The sequence below is a fragment of the Phyllostomus discolor genome, chromosome 2, assembly GCF_004126475.2.
Source record: "Phyllostomus discolor isolate MPI-MPIP mPhyDis1 chromosome 2, mPhyDis1.pri.v3, whole genome shotgun sequence".
In the NCBI taxonomy this organism is placed as follows: Eukaryota; Metazoa; Chordata; class Mammalia; order Chiroptera; family Phyllostomidae; genus Phyllostomus; species Phyllostomus discolor.
In genome coordinates this window covers 18,401,933-18,428,691 of record NC_040904.2, presented here as the reverse complement: position 1 = coordinate 18,428,691, position 26,759 = coordinate 18,401,933, and the positions used below count along the sequence as shown (strand labels likewise).

The 26,759-nt window shown below is 37.6% G+C and overlaps 1 protein-coding gene across 1 annotated transcript in view; it reads right to left on the bottom strand.

The window, feature by feature from the left end:
• Nucleotides 1-26,759, bottom strand: part of TMPRSS15 (transmembrane serine protease 15) — a 115,654-nt gene that overhangs the window by 3,941 nt on the left and 84,954 nt on the right. Inside the window, exons 19-24 of the mRNA XM_028505196.2 lie at nucleotides 16,459-16,554; nucleotides 12,752-12,801; nucleotides 12,415-12,589; nucleotides 5,395-5,576; nucleotides 4,040-4,135; nucleotides 901-1,040 (exon numbers count right to left, since the gene is read on the bottom strand). Coding sequence (XP_028360997.1) covers nucleotides 901-1,040; nucleotides 4,040-4,135; nucleotides 5,395-5,576; nucleotides 12,415-12,589; nucleotides 12,752-12,801; nucleotides 16,459-16,554 — 739 coding nt within the window. The remainder of the gene's footprint in view (nucleotides 1-900; nucleotides 1,041-4,039; nucleotides 4,136-5,394; nucleotides 5,577-12,414; nucleotides 12,590-12,751; nucleotides 12,802-16,458; nucleotides 16,555-26,759) is intronic.

Below are 26,759 nucleotides of genomic sequence, written 5' to 3'. Positions count from 1 at the left end.
CATGCTCTTCCAGATTACCCCATGCTGCACCTGAAAATTAATTATAATTCTGAAATCCAGCAGAATTTGCTTTTTATTTGTTGAGTGTATTTGCATTTCATGCAGCTAATAGATGACTATGTTATTTCTAGGTGGTAAGATGTTTTGTCTTCTTCAAGGCTAGTTTGTGGGTGAGATTTTTCTCTGAAAGTCACACAAATCCACGGCTGTTGACACTGCAAATATATTTCAGCATTTTCATGCACTGAGTTCACATTATCCCATCTCTAACAGGAAATGTAAAAGATAACATGAAACTTCCAATAGAGGAGCTCCAGAGCCACGTTTATGCCAGGCTGAGTAAATTCTGTTTATCTTCTTGCCAATAGAAGTTAGCTGTAAACTGGCTCTGACCAGTTTATCCACTGTGGTTTTCCTCCAGAAATTATTTCAGGTAACTAGACATCTGGACCATGCTCTAAATCAGGATTGATTATTAGAGGCTTCTAGGCCAAACTGGCCCTGAGACTCGTTTTTTTTTAAGTGTGCATATGGTTTTCAAGAATTGAAATTTGAAAATGAATGCTATTAGCAAGGTGTACACTCCAGCTCATCCCCAGGCCCACTACTGCATATGGTGCCTGGCTGTCTTCCGCATTCCCATTTAATGCCTAGTCCCTAAAGACACCTGACGCATAACCCTTGCTGGTAAAAGTTAGTTTTGTTTCTAATGTTCGGGGCCACCTAGGAGTACTATGTAAATAGTGCACAAATAAAAGCCAAACATTACAGTTTTATAAAAGAAAAAAAATAAAAGTAAGACTCTGATGTTTTCTTTATTTCAGAATCATTGTTAAAAAATAAAATCATTATATAGCAATGCTTTCTGAAAATGTGGGATGAGCAGTTTTGCATAATTACCTTACAAGAATCTATTCCTCCTTTCTCATAGCCTGCACACACCATATTTTCTGTGATGTTGTATTCCGGCATCTGTTGTTGGCATTTCTCATTTGATAGAAGAGGAACATCAGCATCTTGCAATATGTCTGCAGTAGGACCTGTTCAACATGGATAATACAAGCAGCCAGTCGGCAGTGATCAACATGCATCAGTGAATGAGCTGCCATCAGTCTTATTTATTTCAACAGTTCACTCTCATTATCTAGCACTGTGTGTATATATAATGGACCTAAATGCTAAACCTTGTACTTTAAAGCGCATAATAAAGCTCATCTGTGGGCTTTGCCAAATGAATGTAAAGCACTTCTTTGGTTCTCAAGGGTTAGCTGAAATAGTGGGTTGGACTAGACAGTCTTTAGGCATGTTTAATAATTTTAAACAGTTACAGTGTTGCTCATGGAGGAGTGGGGTAGGAAAACCCACCAACACAAAGAGTTTCATTCATGGAAATTAGCAATGGCTCAGAAATCCAGAAGTGATTTTTATTTGGCACCTGAAGAGGTGTGCCCTTATGATGGCATTCAGCTCCTCGCGATGCTGTGCGACAGCAGGTGCACACTGAACAGAAGATAAAGCTCAGATGAACTGTGCCCTCATTTAAGGGCATTCAGCTTGTCATCCACGTTCAGGTGAAGAGAAAGGAGGCATTCTGTAGCAGAGTGTACTTCCATGCTTTTTACAAAATGACTCATCTATTGGAAGCACGAACCTCTATTTACTGAAATACTAATCCCAGGAGGAAAGTGAAACAAGCAGGTGTCTAGTGGCCCAGAAAAGGTCCATGATAAGCACTTTCTAATAATTAGCAATTCTATTTGGCTCTTCAAGAGAGGCAGCAAGTTGAGGGTATGTTAGTGCATCTGACAGGCAGTGTTGAAAGAAAAAGGTATTGACCTCATTTCCTGCTAAAAAAGAAGATAAATATGTGTGTGTGCATTTTAGGTGCAAAGCAACATTTGTATAATCCAGTGGTGTGTTGGTAAATGTTTAATAACTGGTGGTCAAGAAAAAAGTCCCAATGTGTATTGCCTGCTGGCTTGCCTGGTATAATCACTCCAACCACGGCCAATTTCAAGGTACCAGCCTGACAATAAACATGGAGTTGGGAGATGTGTACAAATGGCTATTTCCAGCCAGTGCCCATGACTCCAGCAGCACACCACTGGATGACTTTTCAAGTTTAACAATGAACTTTATCTTAAGAATAGAAGTTGGGGAGATTAAGATGAAGAAGAAATTCAGCATCTCACTGTCATCCATTCTGTAAGGATTGAGGATGGGCTGGAAGACTTCTGTTTTATAATAAAAATCAAAGCTGATTTTGCTGCTTGCCAAGGGATAAAAATTGGTTGGGTGTGTGAAAAAACTTTTTGGTGAAGGAAAATCTGAACAGTATTTTCATGTTTAGTATTTATTTGTCAGTATGAACTGCCATGAGAATAATCGAGCATATTTGCATCCACACCCAAAGTTAGCACATTTTTTTCAAGTTTACTAATTGTCTTAATTTATTCAACTAATATCACTTTATTTCTTCTTGGTAAACCATATGTTCATGGTTTTTCTAGAACAATTATTCAGTGTAAAATACTCAAAAAGGGGGTACTGAGATTTTATGAAATGAAGTAGCTGGAAACCTTAAGGCAGACTTTTTAAAATTCATTCTGATTGCCATCATCCAGCAACTATTTAAACCTGATCTGACTGCTTGTTTCTAAATGAAATTGACCTCAGATACACATGTTCTCTTGGCTCCTAGTCACTCCTAGAGACCTTTCTTAAGCCAATTAAATGCATATCTTTAGTACCAGTAAGTATCAGCTCTGGGAAAAAAGACCCATTTCCTATGGAATAAAGAGTCTTAAACTTATTCATTATTGGATAATTTGTTTGGAAGAGTCTACATTGTGGTCATAAATGTCTTCTGGTTTGAAGTCTGATAGGGACAATATCTATCCAGGAATCATTTTGACTCTTCTGATTTCAAATCTAATAAATCACGACATTTTTCAAGTGGCATACATCAAAGAATATACAGCCTTGGACTTCGATACATTTTATGGACAGTGGACATAAGGCATTTTCAGCAACCTAATGAAATTGCAGTGGAGAACTTTGTCGGAATCACCAGGCAGGGGTTTGATGAGACTTGATGCTTTCTTTTACGAGAAGTAAGGATAGTTTGGCTGTGAGCGCTCTGCTTCTGGGACCTTCACCTCCCCACAAGATTTAAATAAATCTTAGATACAGTTAGGGTTTGTAAATATCGTGCTATGATCTGTGGTCTGCTGTGGCTCCAGGGGCCAGGTTCTCCCGCCAGCCTCCAGTGCCTTTCCTTTCTGCTTAACTGTTAACGAGTAGTCAAAACTCTGTCTTGGGTGGAGTAACTCCTATGAGGAATTCGGACACCAGTGAGACTTGCAGTTGTTACATTTAGAGGGCATGAAGTACTGGAACGTTTTTATAAAAATCATGTTTGCTTCTTATTGGCATGTTTCTTTTCTGTGTTTGGAAAACATGCTATTAAATAATGCTGGTGAGTCAGTGGTATATCCATCCATAGTATTCAACACAAGACTTGCACCATATCTGGTTCTCGTTGTCAGTAGGCAGAATCAGCATTTGAAGAGAGAAGGGAATTCCTTCTCACTTTACAAAATGTGACTGTGACACCTTCAGATGATAAGGACAGTTTTATTGATTTGGGAAATGTGATAGCTAATACTTTGGCTTTTGATGAGACTTTATCCATGAGATTTACAAAGGCAAATTTTGGAAACCTTTGGTTATATTCATTTTAATAGATATGTCTTTTCTTATCAGTATTTATAATATAAATATTAGATTTTGAGTTTGGGAGATGCTTGAAATCCCTTCCAATAAGGATTATAGTTTTATAATATACTCTATAAAAATTGGAAAATAATTTCTTAACTGTACAAATATGAAATATAGGAATATAAGTGTTTTTAAGAGATACGATATAAAATTGTTTTAGCATAAGAATTGCAAAAACTGTTGAAAATAGTCACAGGATAGTACAATAACATACTTTTTTCTAGTAAATATTTTCTTTTTTATGGGACTGATAATTTACCTTCATAAGCAACCCTTCCCCAGCCAGCAATAGAACAAATTCTTCCTGGAGGGAAAACTTGACTTTCTTCTGGTAAGCAAATAGGTTGTACATAATCTGCAAACAAAACAGAACCAAAGCTAGAATAGATGCACATGCACTTCCAAGTTCTAAAAATCAATCATGTTAAACATTTCATCTAAAACAATTTGTACTTTTGTTTTATATGGCCTGGATATTATTCAGACATCAATCTTGGGGGAAAGAAGCATTTCAGAGCAGTACTTTTTGACAATCGATTAGGTACCACTGGTGGCCTTTTAGAATCCTCACACTGTCCCCTAATTACTCTTTTATAATGTCAACAACATCATAATTCTGGAATTAACCATTTATGCCAATTTTAAATAATTACAATACTCAGTAGAAAGTAGTGCCAATTCTGTGGAAGTCTTGGTGAGGCTGTTTTTTAGGATCACTTAAGAGAAATTTGGGTAAAAGTTTTAAAAAACATTTTCCCCACATATCTCACATTAAAAAAGTTTTTAGGTGATTGTTTTACTGGGCACTTAAGAAAGCTTTAGCACCGGTCGTTAACTTTCAAAGCCCTTTCCAACAATTTACAAGCCACCTGACATTTATTAAAGCTCCCACTCCATGTACATCCCAGGGCAGACTCCAACAATGACTAAGACACGGTGCTATAAAACAGACCACAGTAATCGTCTGTGTTTGGTAAGTGCTGCAGCGGATGCGGAGGCCAAATTCCATAGGAGCTGGGAAACGGCGGCACTTCCCCTAACTGGGATTGGACAGGTCTTCAGAGCGAAAGTTAGAATTGAGTGGGGCCCTTCCGGATAAAGTTTACTCTTCAGGCGACTTCTTGCATATTCATATGATCCAGGTATTCAGCGGTAGTCCTCCATCTGCCCCTTTATTGATATCATTGAATATGCTTAAGAATTTTATTCTGCGGGTAACAATGCTTGCTCACTTTTTCTTGTTGCATAGGACCTTCTCTCATTTTGTCATCCTCTGGTCTTTGAGCAGGTAAACCCACCTTTCTTTTACATGAGAGACAGGGGAGGCCCGCCTTGTAACACAGTCTATTTTTTCCTGGGCTGCTCCTCTGAGCTTACAGAGGATTCTGAGGGTTTTATTCTACCGGTCAACTTTCTAGAAAGTTGGATTTAATACCACTGGAAGGTAATTGAATATGTTTCTCTTTCATTCTCCAATTCCATTTAAGTTATAATAATTTTTATAACAACTTATTCAACTTTTAAGTACTGTTAATGCGTGGGTGCCGATAATATTACAAATCTAGGTTTGAATTCAGTTGGGCAGATCAGATGACTAAAAGTGACTTGTTTTACCTGTGTAATTCACTTTAAATTCAAGGTGCATCATGGCAATGTCATTGTTCTTTGTCCGTTTATTGTACTGTGGGTGTATGACAATTTGGTCTACCAAGCGGGTTACTACTTGAGGAGAAGTCAGATTCGATGTCATGTGCAGGCCTAGGATTGCTTTCCATTTGGATGGCTGTAAATTTCTCCTGAAGATGATAATAAAGAGGTATAAGAAACTCTCCATTTACCACAGTTACTTTCTAGAGATCTTCATTAAAGGTATTTCTGAATTATGTGTTCCCATCCTAAAATGTTCTTGATTTTCTCCAAAGGATTCTTTTTTTAAAACTATTCCTTTAATTTTTTTTATCAGATCACAGAGAAAGCCTTAATTAGTGCTGATCTCTCTCTGCCACTTCTTTTAAACATTCTCTTGCTCTCTAGTTCTAGACTGTGGCTCTCAACTGCGGCTTCACATTATAGTCACAGAGAAGAACACTGATACCCACTCTCCCCCTCTTCTCTATCTTTGATTTAATGAGACTGGGATTTTAATTTTAAACTAATAGTAAAATCACATCTCCAAGTTTATGCTCATGTATGACCAGTCTGAGAACCACAGTTTCAGAGCACATTGCACTGTGGAAATGGCATCTTGGCCCAGGATTTCTTCATACAAGCACAGCAGCTACTGCAGTAATGGAGGGAGGTTCAGGAGCATGCTCCCATTCAGGGTGCCATTGAATTCACACAGACTCAAGGAAAGCAGGAAAACCTATTATGATGCCTATAATCTAACATAAACTTGACTAATTTCCATCTACAATGGACTTGAATAACTTTCCATATACAATGTTGGCCATCAATAAAGTGTTGGTAAAGAATAACATTTGTGTTATAGGGCAGACTGAGTTAAATAGTATGTTATGATTTTTACATGTGCAAGGACTTTTAAGTGTACTACTGGCTTGCAATATTTTCACTCCAAAAATTTACAAGTCAACATCTGGAATTAAGCCAATTAAGTCATATTCACAATGAAGTCAAAATTCAATAACTTCAATGATCACAGAGTGATTTAATTCTTAGTAGTTGCAAATGGCTAGTTTCACGTGGCATTGGACTTGTTGGGGGGGGTAAATTAATTACATAGACACAAAAAGATTTGTGGAATGACTTGAAAGTGAAATGCAAATGATACATGTTGGAAGGATATTTCCTTCCCAGAGTGCTACTTATACATGCAAGAGAAATACAAACATGCAAAGTAGGCTATTTTGTATGTATCACAAAAATAGTTTTGGAAATCACTGAGAATGTATCAGATTAATGTTGCTGTAGATTGTATTTAATTAGACCAGTAGCTTAAAGCATGTATGTTTAATCGTCATAGTTTATAGTTCATGCATTGGTTTTCTACTCAAAACCTTAAAATAATGAGAGGAAATAGGGATTACTAAACACTGTGTTAGCTACAAGTTACCTCATATCATTTATAATATATTTATAGTTATCAGATAAGAATTTGGGAGATTAGATGCTATTTCTGAACTGCATCATTTTATCATTAATTTAAATTTATAGTAAAAAATCTACTTATGTTTCTCTGAATATAATTATTTCTGAAGATAAAATATGTAGAAAGCATTTAAGGAGATAATCTTATCATTTTTGATAGTTACATGTTCCCTATTATTAACTTCAAAATAAAATCCACATAATGTACTCATATTCCTTTTGAGCAAATTTTAATATTTATTATTTTAATGTTATACCACTAATATACTTGATATTATTTATAAGTATCAACATATTAGTTATATAAAAATTTAATTATAATGAAAAATAGAAAATCTATGTATAAATACTGAATGTAGAGTGAGATGGTTTTATAATTATTAGATTAGTTTTCTTATATATATTGAATAAATATATATATATTAAGTGTTGAGTAAAAAACATACAATTCTTTAAAAGGAGAGATCACTAGTAAATTCAGGAAACTCTAACTATCTAAACTTACTAACAAGATCCAGCCATTTGCCTGGCTTCCTTGACCACAACCCCAGGGTCACCATTGTTCATTCTAACTTTCTCCCTGATTTTATGCTTGCTCCTCCCAGCAGTCTCATCTCCACACAAAAGCCTGATTAGATAAGACCACCCTCTAGCCTTCCAAATGGTCTCACATCCCATTTACTATGGCCTATTGAGTCCTCACCAGGGCCTAGGACCGGGCTGCCTACATCTCCAATCTTGTTCAAAGCTGTCTGCCAATCACTTTCTGGCCAATAGAGACAGCAAGGCTTCTTGACATTTCTTGTTTTTCCACCCTACCCTACAACATAAACATTATTTTTTGCTCTGGCTGGTGTGGCTCAGTGGATTGAGCGCTTGCTTTTGAACCAAAGGTTCACCGGTTCAATTCCAAGTCAAGGGCACATGCCAGAGTTGCAGGCCAGGTCCCCAGTAGGATGCTCTCCAGAGGCAACCACACATTGATGTTTCTCTCTCTTTCTTCCTCCCTTCCCCTCTCTAAGAGTAAATAAATAAAATCTTTAGTAAAGGGATAAGGACTTTGTGGGTATGTAGAGCACTGTTATCTGCAAAACTTAGAATCTTGTTTGGCACAGAATAAATGCTCAATAAATACCACTTGACTGAATGAATATATGAAAACAGAATGCAACCCAGAAGCCAGAAAGATTGAACATGACCAGTGTAATCACACATTACATCTAGGTAAAGAGAAGGGAGTTGTATACTAAGCAATATCAGCACAAGAGATTGCACAAAACCCAAAATTATATTAAAAATTAAAATTTAATAAAGGAGACTGGAAAATTGGCAAAAGGACTTTCCATGGATCATTTAATCATTGGTACACATCTAGTCAATAAATGTGATCCAGACTGTAAATCTATATATAACTGCCCCCACAAAAAACTGAGGAGTAGTTGCTTCTGCAAGCAGAAAGGGTGATTGACTGGGAAGAAGTATAAGAGTGCTTTCCAGATGATGAAAATGTTTTATGTCAAAACTCATGAAATTGCACACTTGAGGTGATGCATTTGCTATATATCAGTTGAAAAAAAATGGAAAACAAATATTAAACTGGTTGGTTCGTAAGTTTGCTTAACACAGTGGTAGGGTTAGCAATTCTCAAACTGCTTTTTGTGTTCTAAACTTGAGAAAATCCATAAACATTTTGTGCATGGTAGAAGCAAGGTGTCCTATTATTGAAGAAAACAGTTGCAATATGGAAGGAGAAAACACTACATCCAGTGGTGTTTTATTTTAGTTGGAGCTATCTTTGAGTTCATATTTACAGGTATACAGCCGTGCCCATTAAGAAAGTCTATGAGCAGGACATGAAAGCATTAGCAATGAGCACACTATATCTCTTTTTAAAATACAGAAGGAACTACAAGCAGCTGAAAGGAATTGGGGTTTCATTTAGAAAGATTGAGTTGAGGTCTAGGGCAAGAAAAGCACAGATGGACACGGAACATCTTATGTTGCCAGAAAATAAAGAGTTTTCAAAGATTGGTGATATGTTATGATTAATAAGGGAGCAGCAAAAAGGGTTTTCTCAAATATAAGGACTTTCTACAAAATTCTTGCTCATAGTAAAAAATATATATATGTCAAAGACAAGAAAGCCAGAAAGCCTAAGAAAGACAGAAAGAAATGCTACTTCAGATTTTAAAAGACCTAAGAGGCAAAGAAACTAAATGTACATTATCCTGGATTGGTTTTTGGGTGGCAAAAATATGAACAAACCAAAAATGTTGTAAAGGGCATATTTGGTAAAATTGACAAAAATGAATACAGACTGTAGATTAGTTAATTAGTTTGTGGTTAATGTTAAATTGCCATAATTTTCTGTGATTATGTAAGAAAATATCCTTGTTCTGCCCTGGCTGGTGTAACTCAGTGGACTGAGTGCGGTCTGTAAACCAAAGGGTCACCAGTTCAGTTCCCAGTCAGGGCACATGCCTGGGTTGCAGGCCACTTCCCTAGTGGGGGGCCACATGAGAGGCAACCACACGCTGATGTTTCTCCCCTTTTTCTCCCCATTTTCCCCTCTTTCTAAAAATAAATAAATAAAATATTTTTTAAAAGTAAAGAAAATGTCCATGTTCTTAGTAAAATGACATTAACATACAATGTTACTGTAATGTTACATTAACATACAATTGCCATATACAATGGTAAAGGGCCACAATGTCTAAGCTATATCAAATGGTTGGAAAAACATTCCCCAGATTGGAGAGAAAGGGTAAGAAAGATTTTACAGCATAAAATTTAAACACTTAGAGAATCTGGGTGAAGTTCTAAAAGAGTTCTTTGTACTATTATTTGCAATTTTGTGCATGTTTTGAAATTATATCCATACAAGATATTTGTAAAATAAATATGCTTAATGTCTCTTGGCAAGACTTAGACTTTTTTCATAGACCTTTTGATGAAGGAACAGCAGCACAATAAATTTTTTTGTTGCACGTTCATATTCACAGCATGGAAAGTCATCCAGCATGTTAATTTTCCCTGACAATTGCCTTAGAAGGCAGATATCCTTTAAACACCCTACAGATGAGGATACTGAAATGCCGAGATACCAAGCCATATGAGACCAGTAGGATAGGTAGGAGCAAAACCCTGTCCTCTGGTTCAAAGTCAACCTTTCCTTTAAACCACAGTAAAACTGGCCCATGGTTTCCAAATCTCTCTTTTAAAGTTGGAAAAGAAGACAAGTCAGTGATAGAGAAACAACAGGCACAGGGATATTTAGGGTCATCCAGCAGCACTGAGGCTGAATGGGAGTGTGGACAGTAATAATGTAGAAAGAAGGAGTTGTAGGTTAAAAGACCTGGAACAGATTTATACCAAGGACAAGTCATTTGTGTAGTGTGATTTCAGGAAGTTGCTTGATTTGGTTTCTTCCTTTTAAACATCAGGAAATTAAGCATTTCACTTCACAGTTAGGATTTTACAAATATAAATAGGCAGAATTGGCATACTGGTGAAATATTTTTTGATCAAGTATCTAAAATAATATCAAAAAATGTCTTGCTTGGTTAGAACTATGAAGTGAAACACAAGAAACTGAAACTCTTCACAAATGGAGAAAGAAGAAACAATGCCACTGAGTGGCTGAGCAGAGGGACAATGCAAGCGTGGTGAGACTAAATTGGAATTCATCTCAATTCCATTACAGCATACCTTTGTTTGCTTGTGTTCGGACTAAAATTGTATGAAAAGACATTTTATGTCCTATATGACTGAATACATGTTTATATTAGATGAAACTACTTTTTTTATGTCTGTGGTTTGAAACAGATATAATATTGGTATCATTGACTCACAGTAAATACATCTGTAAGGTAGATAATGGAAAGATGTCACTAACATTGCTGCAAGCTTGGTTGACATTTAGAAAGCATATGTTCCACAAGAACATCAAACAAATCTACCAAATTTCAGGTTAAATACAGGAGATTGCTAACTTATTAAGGCCTACTTTTGTGTAACAGAACACACTGAATGTTTAGCTAAAGATACCTCTTATTTGTAATACTGTTAGGGTATAAATTACCCATCTGTGACATGCCCAAGGCATAGAGTATATATAGGTAAAAGTTAAAGTCGTGTTTAGCAGGTGATGGGAAAACTGGCTGCTATGTGTGCTTGATATGCTCTGGTTGGAAACATATTAAAATATGATTTATCAGGAGGCTGCAAAAGTCAAGAAGGCACACTTTAGATGTGGGGGAGGCTGTAGTTTGGTCACTGAGTTAAAAGTCTCAGAGCATAGAATCAGAGAGCTTTAGATGTAGGTGGTCAGCACCACGGACAGTTCCTCTGAAGGCTCAGGTATTTTGACCAACCTGTGATCTGGCGGAATGTCCTCATTTCCAAGTTCCTAGGATTATTAATTCAAATTTACCTTCACTCTATACAATGCGTATTGAGACCTAGAGTCAGTCCTTTAATACTCATCCTCACGGGCACTCCCTATCTTCCAACTTTCAAAACCTCCTGGTGACAACTTGTTTCCATCGATAAAACAACTTCCGATGTCTGTGTTGGTAGAGACTTCAGTCTTTTAATCTGATTAACTACAGCTGCATCTTCAATCCTGTGCACACATGATTCTTTCCTCAGAGATTCTGGATGCCTTTCATAAGAGGCTCATTGCAACCTCACAGGAAAAGCCATTTTCTGAAGTCTTCTGCTTAGTTAGGGGCAGGAAATTGCCCTAGGGCAGGGCTTGTGAATTTTCGATGAGGATGCCGGCACTTTATTTGATCTAATTCAGAAGTCTTACAATGGGATTACCTAAAGAGGTTACTTCTCTCATGCAAGAAGGAGAGAATTAACAAGGTGTTGGGCCCAGGAATATTTATTTTCTCCTCTTTTTCTCTCTGTTCCCTCTACATACACTGTTTTCTCCTGTGGTGTTGCTTTAGAAATGGCAGCTTCTAGAGGGAGAATAATTTCTAGAATTCACAGTGTATTTTGTCATGTTATAAAAAAAAGAATTAGATATGGTTGACACTAGTTCTAAGTTTTAATTATGGGTAGCATTTAAATAGATCTGACTCGAGAACTAAGTAAACATTTTATCCTAATTCATAATTAGGTCTTTAAGCACAAATATTTAGAGCACAGTTTATTTGTAACTTGAGAGCTTTTTGATACTAATAATTTGCTGACAATACTTATTGGCCTAATAGAATGATAGCCAGTACAATTTATACATGAAATACTAATTTTACACCTTTAAAAATGCTACTTATCAGTTATTAGGTATGTAGGATACATAATACCTCATGCAAATATCTAACAAAGAAAGATTTTAATTGTAGTTTCTCTATTTCAGATATGGTTTTAATGGGAAGCTGATGGAAAAGTTTACAATGTCCTAAGAGCGGGAAGATTCCCCTGATGAATTGGATTTGGGAGGCTACCTGGAAATGAAATGCACAGTGCGTGCTGTGGTCATCTCATTCGGAAGGGACTCTGTGGTGCCACACTCACCCATACACGCAGTGAGCCGCGGACACCAGCCAGTTGCTGCTGACGAGAGAAGCACCACAGAGCAGCTGCCTGTTGTAATACAGAGCAGCGAGCCAGGGCCAGGCTCCTTCTTCGGCATCCTTTCCTCCAGCAATCTTTGGGCTGACTTCTGGAGCCACCATTCTTTCCCCACATGCTATTAAAATAATTGAAGAAAGAGCTGTTTTATTTTTGGCGAATTTTCTCTGATCACGACAATTGAGTGGATTGCTACAAAATAGCCTCAGGGGACAAACCAGCTCTATTCAGAATTTTTAACAGAAAGCTTGAACAAAAACATGACAAAATATTTACTTACGTTTATGGTTACATTGTAACAGAATTAGTGAATCCTGTAAACACTGTTTACTGTAATAGAAGAACAATTATATTTCAGAAATTATGCACCTAACAGTTTACAGCAACACATAATGTGGGGTATCTTACCTTTTTTGGTTAAATGAACTTTTAAGTATCATATAAAAAATGTAGGAAGGTTGAAATACAAAGCAGGAAATCCTCAGTTTAAAGTTAGGTAGAACTGAGTTTGTATCATTTACCTCTTGCGTTTCATGATTTGGGTAAGTTGCTCATTGTCCCTCAGACTCCCTCTGTCATATGGGGACTTTATTGTAATTTTCTGAGAGCTAAAAATTTTTTCAGTGAAATTATTATTGTGCCTTATATACAATGGGCACTCAATAAATGATAGCTGTTGATGCGGACTCAGGCTTGTGGGGTCTGCCACACTGTGGATGAGGCACGAGACATTCACACAGACTAATGAGTCCTGTGGAGGAAAAGGGTGAGCATGGCTTTTCTCTTCAGGGGAGCAAAAGCAGCAGCCTGTGCCTTGACAGGCCTTTATTTCTTCTCTGGGCACATTACACTAAGGTCCTTATTTACTAGGCACAGGTGGTTACCCTTTTCAGAAAACAAAGGAGCTAATCACATCACAGAAGGTCATTTGCAAATGAAAAGGGAAAAGTAGTTGAACCTGTTACACTCTTCCTTGGAAGGTTTAGCCTGGATTTTAGGAAGTTGCAGTAAGCACTTGCTGTCTCAATTCAGGGTGAGGGAGTTTTACCAAAAGTAAGTCTCAAAGCGGCCTAGGCACATAGCAGGCCTGATTCCCCATGGGAGAACCTATCTGTGGGTGTGGGTCCTGTGCATCTCCGAGTGGGAGCTGCACCCACGCCATGCAGAATGATCTCCTACCAGCTGTTGTTCATTTGTTTGAACCCACATTGGAGTTCCTCATTCAATAACAGAATGTGCCTCAATATTCCTATCAGACAACCAGTCAGTGCCTCACTGTGTGCCAGACTGTAAACACCATTCAGCGAATTCAGGGATAAATTAATCACGGGTCCTGCTTTCAAAGGTAAACATGTAAATAGGCATATATAAAATGAAGTTTAGTCATAAATACTTTAAAAACTAGCTATCTGTTTAATAATTGGATACCAACTATACAAAACCAGTAACTGTATTTTTAAAAAATTTAAACAAAAAAAATTGTTTGAAAATGTGTTATACTTACCAACCACTAGAGATCAGTCTAAGACAAGGAATTAAAATGCTTGCCTGCTATTCCCTGATGCAGCTACTGCACACATTGATCACACGAACACACATATATTTTAAATATTTCTATTTACACATTTAACTACATCTATTGTGCACGCTGTTTAGATGCTTAAAATTTTAGGGAAAATGCCTCCGAAGCATAAAATAAGACCCAAGATCCATATGAAATCATAGGTACGGCCAGAGCCATTCAGTTTTCTGGAAAATATGTGATAAGGTTCATTTCAAACCACAGGTGTTACATGGTCTGATTTACCTATCCTTTGGAACAGAAGATGATTCTAATGGAAATATAAAGAAATATGCTTACATTTTATTAATAAGCAATGTGTACATATGCATGTCTACCTAGGTTTAAATATACGAGTACGTATTCAGAATTCTGCAAGGAAGAAGCCTCAATTAACTCCTCTTCTATTACCTACACATAGTTGAGAAGGAAATAATTTCTGGGATGTGTGAAGTTTTATCCCAACTCTTTCTATATCTATAGTACTCATCACTGCACATCCATATTCAAAAGGGTTCATCACTTTCAGATATTAGAAAATGCTTAATACTTTGTGATATGTATAAAAGTGACGAATTTTTATTTTTAGTAAGCACAGAAAACTTTTTGGTTAACTTAAGGGGTAACCAGAAATGTAAGCTAAACCTTACAATTCAATCTCCATGGATGCTGGTTAGTCAAAAGCTTCGTACATATGGTAATCCCACACAGGGGTGTCTAGGTACAGAGGAGAAAACTGCGTAACCTGCAGGCAGAATGAGCAGTGAATCCACTGTTTGTGCAGGTGCATTTAGAGAGACTGCAGAGAAGCGGAGTCGCTGTCCTGACCTTCGGCAGTGGAGTCAGCCCTGTCTGGCTCTCCCGACAGGAAGAAAGACAATGCCATGATCCTGTGTTTTTCTCCCAGCCCCGTGGGAGCGATATTGTGATATAAATAGGTGGATTTATATCTGTTACATTGACAAAATGAACTCATTTCTCTCCCCATATATGCTCAACAATAGCCTTTTTGTTGTTGAAAAGCCTTCACTTTTGTTCTCTCTCCTTTCCAGCACTGCTGTTTCAAGTGAGCTATTGCTTTAGGAACTGGGAAGACAGCACAGTGCAGTGGAAAAGTAGAGGGCTTTGGAGTCAGAGTGCCTTGGGTTAGAATCTGTGTGGTTCCTGCAGGCTTTGTGAACTTTCTCGAGTCTGTCACCAACACCAGAACTCTGTTTCCTCATCTTCCTAGTGGAGCAATACTACCTGTGCTATAGAGCTTTTCCGTGGACCTGGAAGTAACCTCAGTACCATTCCTACCACAGCGTATGTCACGTGATAGGAATTCAGCGAAGTGTTTGATAAGCACTTTGTACCCTGTATCTAGCTCCCTGCTACTGGAGTGGTCTGAAGAATAAGAAAAAATACAAACATAGTACTGCAGCTTTAAGAATCATATACTTCCAGTTACATCGAGTCAGATTCCTGGGAGCTCGCTGAGTGGCCTTTCTCAGTGGTGGCAAATAGTCCGAGCCTTGCATATGCCTCACAACAGGGGAAAAAATGAGGATACGGTTCAGTAGATTTTCATAATTGGAAGAATAGTCTCTTTGATATTCTCTTCCTTTCCTTATTATTTTATCATAGCCTACATTGCAAGGGTGTTTTAAAAAACACCAGTTTTCACTGGGAAACAATGTAATGAATATATACATAAATAAATGAACTACCTAACTAAATAAATGTATATATGTCTGATTTTCACTAATTCAGTATAACATGGCTGATCAAGGATGGGATTAAGGGCCTTTCAAGTATCTATGTATGTAAATATCTCCTTCAAATAACACTAACACACATACTGTAGGGACTTTGATTATGGAAACAATGTTGCTTTTTAAAACATGAGTAAAAGCTATAAGAGTGAACCTAATTTTAAAGGGCAAAAAAGAATCCGTAGGCACAACTAGAAGTCTGGACTGCTTCTCTTCACATCTGTGCTCTATTTGCTGAGGCAGAGAAAAGATGACCATGACTTTCTCCTCTTTTAATGATAGCTAATCTGTGCTGCTCTCATTAATCTGATTCACATTGGGCTGATTTATCCTAGCCCTCGCCATTTTTTCAATGGGATCTACTTGTTTATGAATCTGAGGGTAAGGATTAAAAGGATATAGAATTAGAACTTACCTGATCGATATCAGTGTGCTAAACAATTACATATACAATATCTCATTTGCTTGTTTTACCGTTTATATGGAGATTAGGCAATGTTATCAGAGAGCATCAATCAGAGACTTCTTGAGATTACTCGAAGAATAAAAATGTTAAATAACTTTCAAGGTTATGTGACTAGTACGTGATGGAATTAAAATACAACTGGCTTCAAAATCTATCTCCTTGGCCATCCATGAGCAAGTTGGCCAAGAACAGATCTTGGAACCCACCTTGGTGTTAGTATTAAGCTGCCATTTGATGCTTTGTTCAGTTTTACAAATGGCCCGCTTGTAGAAGCGAAGACAGGCATTGATGAGTTTTGAGTCCTAGGGAAAAACACATGTATAGATAAAACTAAAAACAGAAATGAAAAACCTGAACTAAACTTTGGCTATTCGATGCTGTGGACATTGAAAGAAATTATAGAATTCCATACAAAGAAATCAACACATCAGTATAAATCTTCAAGCGCTTTGCTATCTAAAAGATGGCATACATTAGTAGAATTACCTATAATGAGGTAGATATGATTTTAATTTTTGCTTAATACCTCAAGTTCTTATTACTTAACAAGTTAAAATCAGTGTATATATAACTTGGGTGTCTGATTTTTTCATTTGAGTTATTTATATTATCCAATAGTTTTCATGATGCATTTTAATGACAACCTCACAAAATTGCTGCAATTATTTTGTTGAGTGAAATTCATCTTTTAAAAAATGCATGTTGCCCATGAACAATCTAGAAAAAGGAGCACTTCTGTGTTTACTATTCCAAATGTCAATTTGTTCTTCATATGTCTTTCAATTCATAGCCTAACAAGCCCTCATTTAAAGCTGGAAGTTTTGTGTGGCTCTGAAAAATAAAGTATGCAGTCTGGACCTCCAAGTGTCAACTGGTGAGCCAGAATGGGATGGAGAAAGAGGGACCTCCATGTGACAAAAGCCATTAAACCCCTCGCCTTTCTTGTTCCTGAAAATCTGTTACATGGTCCTTTCAATGGAGAGTTCTAATTGGAGATTTCTCTCAATTATACTGACCGTCTTCCTGAGGCTCAGCTGGAGACTCTCAGCTTCTCAACTCCTAATCTTGTTTACTGCCTTTTATTTATTTCAGATTTTAATTTTCATATAAAACTATGCCTTTAGGCTGGAAACATCTTGATTCCTGCTATTTTCTACTGGTTAGCAGGGAGATTATGCACTTCCTACCTTTTTGGGTAGCATGATGGACCCACCATTGCCGCTTCAAAAAAAAATGTTCACTGTCTTCCCCAGACTAAGCCAACACCCACCCTTTTCTACCTGTATAGGGAATTGCCAAGGGACACTCACAGATGTTATGCTCAATAAGAACAAAAAACCTTGGTAGAGGGTGTCTTCTCTCCTTTAGGTGAGAAGGTGAGGCAATACCTTAAAGAAACTTAAAGAGTATTTGTCCTGGAAATATGGAGTTTAAAATAAATGTTTAGTACTGCAATTGATGTTTAAGACTGATTTAATAATAGTAATGTGAATTGTGAGTAAGAGGCATGAGCTCTGAGCCAGACTATGGGGTTAAAGTTTTGGTTCTACTAGTAACACAATCGGACAAATTCTCAATCAGTAAGTTCTTTTGTTACCTTATTTTTACAATGAAGATACAATGATCATTTTAACTTTATAGGATTATTGTGAGAATCAAATAACACAGTACATGCAAAGCCCTTAGAATAATAAGTAAATGTTTTAGATATTGTTATATTGTTGTTTGATTCTAGCCTTTCTTTTTAGTTTCATTTTAGTTATATAAAATTTCTTACTCTTTTAACTTTTTTAATGTTGTCCTAATCATAATTTATTTTGGTTGCTCGGAATTTTTAATATTGTTATTTTTTTTTTTACCTTTTGCACTTAAGCAGATAAAAGTAACTCAAACACACAAGTTAATAAATATTCCCTTAATAAAACCTGAAATGAATTTACCTAAGGGAAGATTAATGTTGCTTATGTTGTTGTTAAAGATTAACATTCTCCTCCCATGTGGTCAGAAGAGTCATTGCATTTGAGAATTCATGTAAAAGGTACTTGTTACAGTTCAGAAAATGAAACAGACATACAGATGTCAAAGGACAGTGGAAAGTGTAGAAGGTCCAGAATGTTGTAGGTCAGCAAGGAATTCACCACTATAGAAACTGCGTATTTAAAGAGTCACACTTTTAGAGAAAGCAGAATGTGGAGAAAAACAGACCTAGGAAGACGTTAAATTGTACCATTGGTGCAGCTTCTGGTAGAATTCATCGCACCAATCTTGGCTTTTAACATCAAAGAATGCTCATCCAATTTGAAGACCAAGTTGGAACTGGTTTATTAGAGCACGTCTTTGCTGCAAAGGTGAAGTTGATGGGTCCTAGTTACCTTTCAATGTCCCCTTTAGACATCTGTCTTTTATAGCTTTTGCTCACGTTCCCAGTATACTTTTGCTGAATGCATACGTATGTTGGACATTTTTCTAGGTAGCTTTCTGTTTCTGACTCTCCATGACTGAAGACATCCAAAGTGTGTTCTCCAGACAGGCAGCAGTAGGCTCACTAGAAAAATGTATGAGAAGTGCTAATTGCCCATACCCACCAGATCAGAAATCTGGGCTGGTGTCCAGTGACCCACTTTTTTAACAAGCCCTCTAGGTGGTTCTGATGCTTGTTAGGGAACCACTGCCATAGCTAATTATAATATCTAGTTCTTTCCTTATTATGGCTCTTATTTTTCGCTTCCAAATTGACTTCTAGTGACATAATAAACAATTTGCTTTAAGGCACTGATAAAGTTGATTCAGGTATCAGGACCCACAAAATGAAGGTTGTCTTGGTGGCCTGGCCCCAGTCACAAATCTAAACCTAAGTCAGCCCACCCTTGCAGGAAGTCTTATTGTCAAGGAAACCTAACATGCGCAAATCATAATCCTCCATATCCGCTTTAGCTCTGTTACCTTACCCTAGAAAACAGGGTCTGCTAGCCTCATAAGGAAGTCTTAAACCTCCTAGGCAATCATGCTCTGATTCCAAGTGGACTCTTAATGCTCTGTCAAACTTGCTCTTGCCCTAAATCCTCTGGGAGTGGTGCTCCATTGTTTTCTAGGCACGGTACTCCCCCAACACATAAACTCTTTCACCTTGAATAACAGACAGGACGTCAAACACATTGCTAAATCATTTCAGTCTTGTCATTTGACAGCACTCATAACTATATCAGGTCCTTGAATTCGATCATTTTGTTTGACGTCAATTCATTATAGCATTGATGAGATGTCAAGGACTTAAATTTTATTTACATGCATTAGTCTATAGTTAAATTGGTTTCATTATACTTCAGATTATACTTGAAGTTTCAGGATCTATTGACGATGTTAAGTGAGCACGTACTGTACATGGAGGGACATATTGAAGGTGACTCATTAAAAATATACCACAGAGATGTGGATTTAAGATGTTTCCTTTATCTCTAGTTGTTTTTATTTTATCTTGTGACTATCTCTTTTAAGACAGACCCTGAGGGAGATGCATCAGTTTCCCCCCAAATTTAAAACAATATATGGACAAAGTTACATTGAAAAAAGTATTGAGAACTATTTATAAATCATTTTTTTATCTAGTATCTATTTATTATATACCTACCTCTGGCATTGCCCTATAATGGGATTGGCAGGTATATTTCTAACATAAGATTCTTCTAGATAAAGGAAGACTAGAGACAAAGTTTTAAGAATAAAAAACGTAGTAAATAAAGAATGTATTTAATGAATAAAGAATTTAGTAAATGCTAATTATTCTACTGTGGTATGTTCAAATACTGTTCCATAGTGATGTGTTCACTATATGGATGTGAAAAAGAGATATTACATATGCATATAAAAAGCACATATTATCTTATATTCTGAGATGGTCTTCTCTATATTTTTAGCCTCAAATTTTAAAAGAGAAAATAGACTTCAGTTAATTGTATAGATGTGTTGTCTTGGTTTATTTAGAATAATTAGATAAAACCTCCTTTTGGGAAAAAACTTTTAATTACACAAATAATTAAATTTTTGTAGGAAATATTGATGTCAGAAACCCAGGAGTGGTACATATACGCTATCAGTTCATACAACCCTTTCCTGGCATCAGTGTTGGTTATTAGAATCTGGGATTTAATTTGAATCGGACTACCTGCATTTGAATCCGGCCACGGTGAACTCATCCTTTTTCGGTGCTGGACGTAATTTATTCCAGTTGGTAGTCACAGTAAACAGAATACAAATGGGAAAAAGGGTTTGCAACAAACTATTTCTTATTTTAAGAAATGATGCAGATAATAAAAAAATATTTAACATGTTCTTGGCAAAATAAAAGGTTAATAATTTTACGTTGTCACCATTTTTTAAAAAGAATATCTCTGAACTGAAAAATTAAACTTTTAAGAGAGACTATCTTACATTAAGTTCTGTGAATATAAAACATGCTACTGGGTTCCTGCCTCAGTTCTTTTTTTTTGCAAGAAAATGAGTTGTGCATTTTTAGAGAGGCACTTTGTCCAGATTACAACCAGATGTGGCGCATTTGAAATCCTGGACACAGGTCCCAGCCCTGCAGGTTTAGATAACTGTATCCCACGTTTGCACAGCTGTTGGAAATCGGAACTTCCGGTCCCACATAGGAAAGCCCAGTGCTTTTTGACATGCAAATGTTTCCTGACTCCCTATTTCTAAATCTTATTACCATTTCCATGGGTTGTGCACCCTCAAAAGGCTCCCCTGGCTTCAGAGTAACTTTATTCTATGTGAGGAAAAAAAGCCCAGAGATGCAACTCACTATCATTATTTTTGAGGTTGTATGCTGAGTATAAAAATATACTCAGAGATGCATTCCAGGGACAGAGAGAAGGGTGTCCCAGGGCGTCTTTCACAGCATTAAATCTTCTGCCTTTCTTCTCGGGCCCCATTTAGGTTTCTCTCTTTTGTCTCGCTCCTCAGACTGTTAGCTGTGATAAGAATTTCTCCCTAAAGCAGGAGCTTAGGTAGGGATGTTTGAAGCTTTTGGCACACTAAAGCTAAAAAGAATAACCAATGCTGTAAATGCCGCAGCCAGGCACTGCAGCTCATTTCACACTCCCAGAAGGTTTAAGTAATGAATTGAGCCAGGTGGGATTAATCTGAAAAGAATTTTTTTTGAAGAAGAAGAATGGATGATCCTTTTCAGATTGGAGGGAAAGAAGAGGATTTATTTGGCAGAGCAGAAGGTAAGGGAGAGCATTTTAATAAGCTGGCGATCCATGAACTAAAAAAATTCAAGGGAAAGGAAGGCAAAGCCTCTCACTAGGAGAGTCAGGACATATGTGCTATTCTTTAAACACCAGGCTGAACTGGGCACGTTTCAACTACAACTGTGTATTCATTTGCATGTTCATAGCAAGGCATCTAGCAGTCACTCAGCACTGTGATTGCTTTTAGCCAACAGGTAAGCTTAATGAATGTTAGATTTTCTGATCTCAACTCTTAAAATTCTGTGGTACACGGAAGGAAAGAAATGCTAACAGAAAAAATGATGTTCCTTTAATCAGTCTCCTCCTTTGTGCAAGTTACTGTATGGAGAATGAGTGAAATCGATGGGCCAGTCTGTCCCTGCTCTCTGTTATCTTACAGATGTAATGGCATTAGGAAGAAATGGCAACAGGCTCTTGGCATATCCTACCAAAAATACGGCCGAAAGAAGTGATACTTAGGGGAGATTGTCGGAGACAGGATCCACGGACAACGTCTTGGACAACTTGATTTTAATCCCCTGTTGTATATCCTTGATTCATTTTGTTGGGGCCCAAGGCAGGCTTCCCCACAATATGCCCCAAGGACATAATGATGATTTTGAACTAAGCATTACCCAAGAAGCAGCAAGAGCAAGAAGAGCTCTCTGACTCTGCTCTGTCCGCCTAAAAGCTGGAAGTAAGTCTTCATGACGGTGTTACCATTGGTGTTCAGCTGGGTATTGAGAGGGGGCAAAGGGGACTAAACACGGATCTGAGTGAACTGGGAAGCGGGAGCCTGTTTGCTTCACTGGGAAGTTACAGCTTTTCACATTCAAGGGGATGATAATATTGCTCCACCAAGGGGATTAACACTCATGTTGCCCCATCTGGTACCGGATTGTTGGGTGGATTTTTCGGGGGAGGTGCTGCATCATAGAGGCCTACCAGTCTAGCAAGGGGACAGACGTATTAAAACCCATGAAAATTTGGGAAGTTGATTGGTCATTTGGAGAAAGCACCTGGTCTATTTCAAACCCAAGTTCCTTGTTATAACCCCAAGGGAACAAAGGAACTCTCTCTTATTTGTGACCCACACTCGCACGGTGCATGCACCTGTTTTCGCTGTGGCCACCTGGTCTGCAGTGGAAGCACACACTCAACTGGAGGGATGCTGGGTTGGACTGTGCTTTACTGTGGAGCAGAAACTCTGGGCAGTGGCCTTTATCCTGACCCCACTGAAGCCAAGATTGGAATTTCTCCATAGTGAGAGAGAAGGAGATGCGACATTGGGAAGAGTGTAGGCGAACCCCCTTAACTGTACATCATCAATCATCCATACCCCAGAGCCCCATCCTCCTGTGTGGGTTTCAGGAAATTCTTTTCTTTAGACACAGTAAGCACTGCACTTCCCCTGATCACAACAGATGGCCTCCCACTCCTGAAGGACTGAGAGACAACCTTATCATGAGTTATACAATCCAGAGTCAAGAAGCCTGTATAGACAAAGCCTGTAGCATCGTTGCTAATTGGCTTTGCTAATTTATCACTCGAGGCCAAGCTTTGTTTAGATTCCTCATTAGGAAATACCCAAAACTACTTAGATTCATTTCTGATGAGTGAAAGGGTCAGGCCAGTTTCCCATCCTGCCAGGCGGCTCATGACCCACTCGGGCCAGTTTTCCAACCCGCTGGACCGCTCATGTCTGTTATCCCCACTTGACTGATAGTCTGTGGCTTAGTGAAAACCCTCTCCCACCACGCACAGTAGACATCTGACGCAAGCTCTAATGGCAAGTGGTCAGCCTGATGTTCCTGTCCCTGGGAACAGCCTGGCCCTTTACCTAACCCATTGTCCTGTCTCACATCCTGAAACCCCGAGACAACTGCACAGAAGAACGAGAGACTAACCCCTCCCCCTCCCCCCATAAATCCCTCACTTTTTCTTTAAAAAAACCCATTCTTGCCTCCCCCCAGGGCTGCCAAGTCAGTCCAGACTCAGCCCACCTGTAAGCCCAACATCAAATAAGGGCCCTTGGAGCAGATCATCCAGCTCCTCCTGCCTCTATTTCTCACACATTCCTAACAATGAGCGCTAACTTTCTCTGCCTTGCCAATTTCTCAGGAATTTATTGTTTGTCTAAAAGATAAAGTGCCTAGTTTTGCCACTGCTTTGAGCCTCTTTTTATAATCTGAGCATAACACTGTGATTCTCCTGTACACATCTATTAAATTGTTTTTTCTCCTTTTAATACAGTCTTGTGTCACTTTTATTATTTTATAACTAATCTAGCCAGAAGAAGTAAAAAAAGATAGAGTGGGGGAATTCTCTTGTGCTATTTAACAATTCGTAACATTATTATCTCAGTTGCCATTGGGGTTTGTTGCTGAATAAGATGCATATGACTCACACCTCACATTTACTATGAAGTGTTCTCAGTACATGTGTTTTTTTTCACATGTACTGAGTGTGTTGTTACTTTATAAGGATACATATATGCAACACTTCCTTTAGAATTTAGTGTCAGGAGAAATCTATCTTCCCTATAGAACTGGTAGCATTATCTTGTCACAGAATTAAAATTAACAGATTTTTAATATTTTCCTTTTTGGCATGTATTTCCAGAAATATTGTACAAAAATATTAGTAATTATTCTGATTCTGAATGTCTTATAGATCTGCTTCTTTTTTCTTTAGCCCTTATTTTCATCTAATACTCTGTTCATCTTATTGCATATATTTTAGTTATAAATCATTCCCCTTTCTTTTGAAAAGATAAGGTTATTTTTAAAAAGAAGAGAGAATGGAATGAAATAAGATAGAAAAGATGAAAGAAAATAAGGAAATGAGGGAGGGAAAACAGGTAAAGAAAAAAAAATAAGGGTAAGAGAAAGAAGAAAGAAATTGAAGGAAAGGAGAAAATATATTATTTTATTAGATTTTTATGAATTTTATTCAAAATTGCTCATTGTCTCATAGAATATAGATATAGATTGAACTGTTGAAAATACTTTTTGAAGGTAAATAGGATGAACAAGAAAACTTTTGTTATTCATTTTACAGAGTGAAAGTTTTCCACTGTCCTCACATGTTTCCACTGTAGAATACAGAGGCTTCCTCCTCCCCACACGACAGGATCTAAGGGGATGGTCAAAGATACTGGCTTAGGGACAGCCATCTCCTGTGGTTTTTTTTTTAACATCGACTTTGAGTAAATAAAAAGGTTTGGAGTAATAAAAAACTCTGTAACAGACGTTTGAAGACTAAATGGCCACATGTTGTAGAAAATTTATTGGTAGATAACTTACAATTGTATCAAAATATAAAAGAGATTTTCCTTACTCATTATGTGAATATTTATATTTTCAGTAGTTCCTTGCCACATAAATCCTTTTGGAGTTGCAAAATATGCATTAGAGTGTAAGTCAGGTTAAAGACAATGAGGATTTTCCCTAAAATGTATTGATACAAGTAAGTGACATTTCATATGAGTACCTTAATTCATAATAGTATATTTTCAAATATCTAATGGGAGAAATCAGGAATGAATTTTTCCAAGCAAACCATTGTACCAGTCTCTGGTTGGCGAAAACCTAGTTGTAGCACTGGCTGGCATAGCTCAGTGGATTGAACGCGGGCTGAGAACCAAAGTGACGCAGGTTCAATTCCCAGCCAGGGCACATGCCTGGGTTGCAGGCCATAACCCCCAGCAACCGCACATTGATGTTTCTCTCTCTCTCTCTCCCTTCCCTCTCTAAAAATAAATAAATAAAATCTTAAAAAAAAAGCCTAGCTGTGGATTATTTTTTACCCTCTAAGTGATGTTTTTCTTATAGTGGACTTTTAAAACTCCCTACTTTTATTTTGGTCTATCGGGAAAAAAAGGTCTTCCAGAGAATTAAAATAGACTGATGTCACAATGGAAAATTAAGGAGTCCCCTGGATGAAGCCAGAGATGGTCCTCAACCTGGCTGCAGTAGAAAAAAAGGCGTTTAATGTTTTGTTCTTACTAACAAGTGAGAGCAAACTGCCACATTTTGGAGATATTGTGGACAAGTTCCATGTTTTCTCTCAAAACCAGTGCCTAGAGCTTCATGGGTGCCTCTGCTCTTTTCAGAGCCCCCCCGGGGCTTGGTGGAGACTGGAGGTCTCTGGGCCACACCCCAGCCAAGGGCTGCGGCTGGGGTCTGTGGAGCCCCTGGTTGTCTGGGCTAATATGTAGGGGCTTCTAGTTGCATGAGAAATAATTATGTCTTTATTTTTACTACCCTCTAATGGAAAGCTAGTCTTACCTCCTGATACACCTGTGGGTGACTAATAACAACACTATTAGCAGCACCTATAATTTTGTCACCAAAACAAATTACAGATATCTACATTTCACATGGCAGCTGCGGGATATATCTAAAAATATCATGTATGCTTACCTCTAATCTTACAGTAATCATTAGAACCACCAGTATATCTTATTTAATCCCTTAATAAACTATAAAATATATCACCATACCATTTTGATAATATTTTGATAATTATTTTTCAATGAAGTTAATTTCCTTTGTAATTATGTATACTTCATTTGCTACACTTAAAAATATAAGCCTCAAAGGGGTGATAAGCTTCACCAGACTGCTAGAAGTGTTCATGTCATGCAAAAGAAGGTTAAGAACAAGCACGCCTACCCAAGAGTATGGTTCCCCAAACTTTGGTTCCATCAGAATCACTTGAAGGGTTTATCCATACACAGGTTGCTGGCCCTACTCTAGACCTTCTGATGAGCAGTAAGTGTGAGGCGGAGTTCCAGAATTTGCATTTCTTTACAGGCATCTCACATGTTACAGGTGCTGTTTGGTCCTAAAATCACATGTTGAGAACCACTGACCTAGGCCACCCTGAATCCAAATGTCTGAGACCAAGACTGGGGGATTCTAATGTGTAACCAGGTTTGGGACCAAACCTGGATCTGCAGATCCAGCTCTTGGATTACAAGTTAGTGGTGTATTACCTTTCACCCCCTTGCCTAAGCACAGTGCTTTTCCCAATCCTGTTAGAAAATAAAACTAAAAAAAAATTAATCTTAGAAAGTTATAAAATTACTGTGCCTTGCTCTTAAGTGTTTTCTTCTTATTTATTTTAATTAATGCACTGTTAATTATAAAACAGGAAAAAATATCAAAGTTATAATTTGTACTTCAGATGAATGATGAGTTTTACTTGGTCAATTAAATTAAGTAAAAGAAAAATTTCCCCACCATTTTGCCCTCAGCCTCCCCCATCCC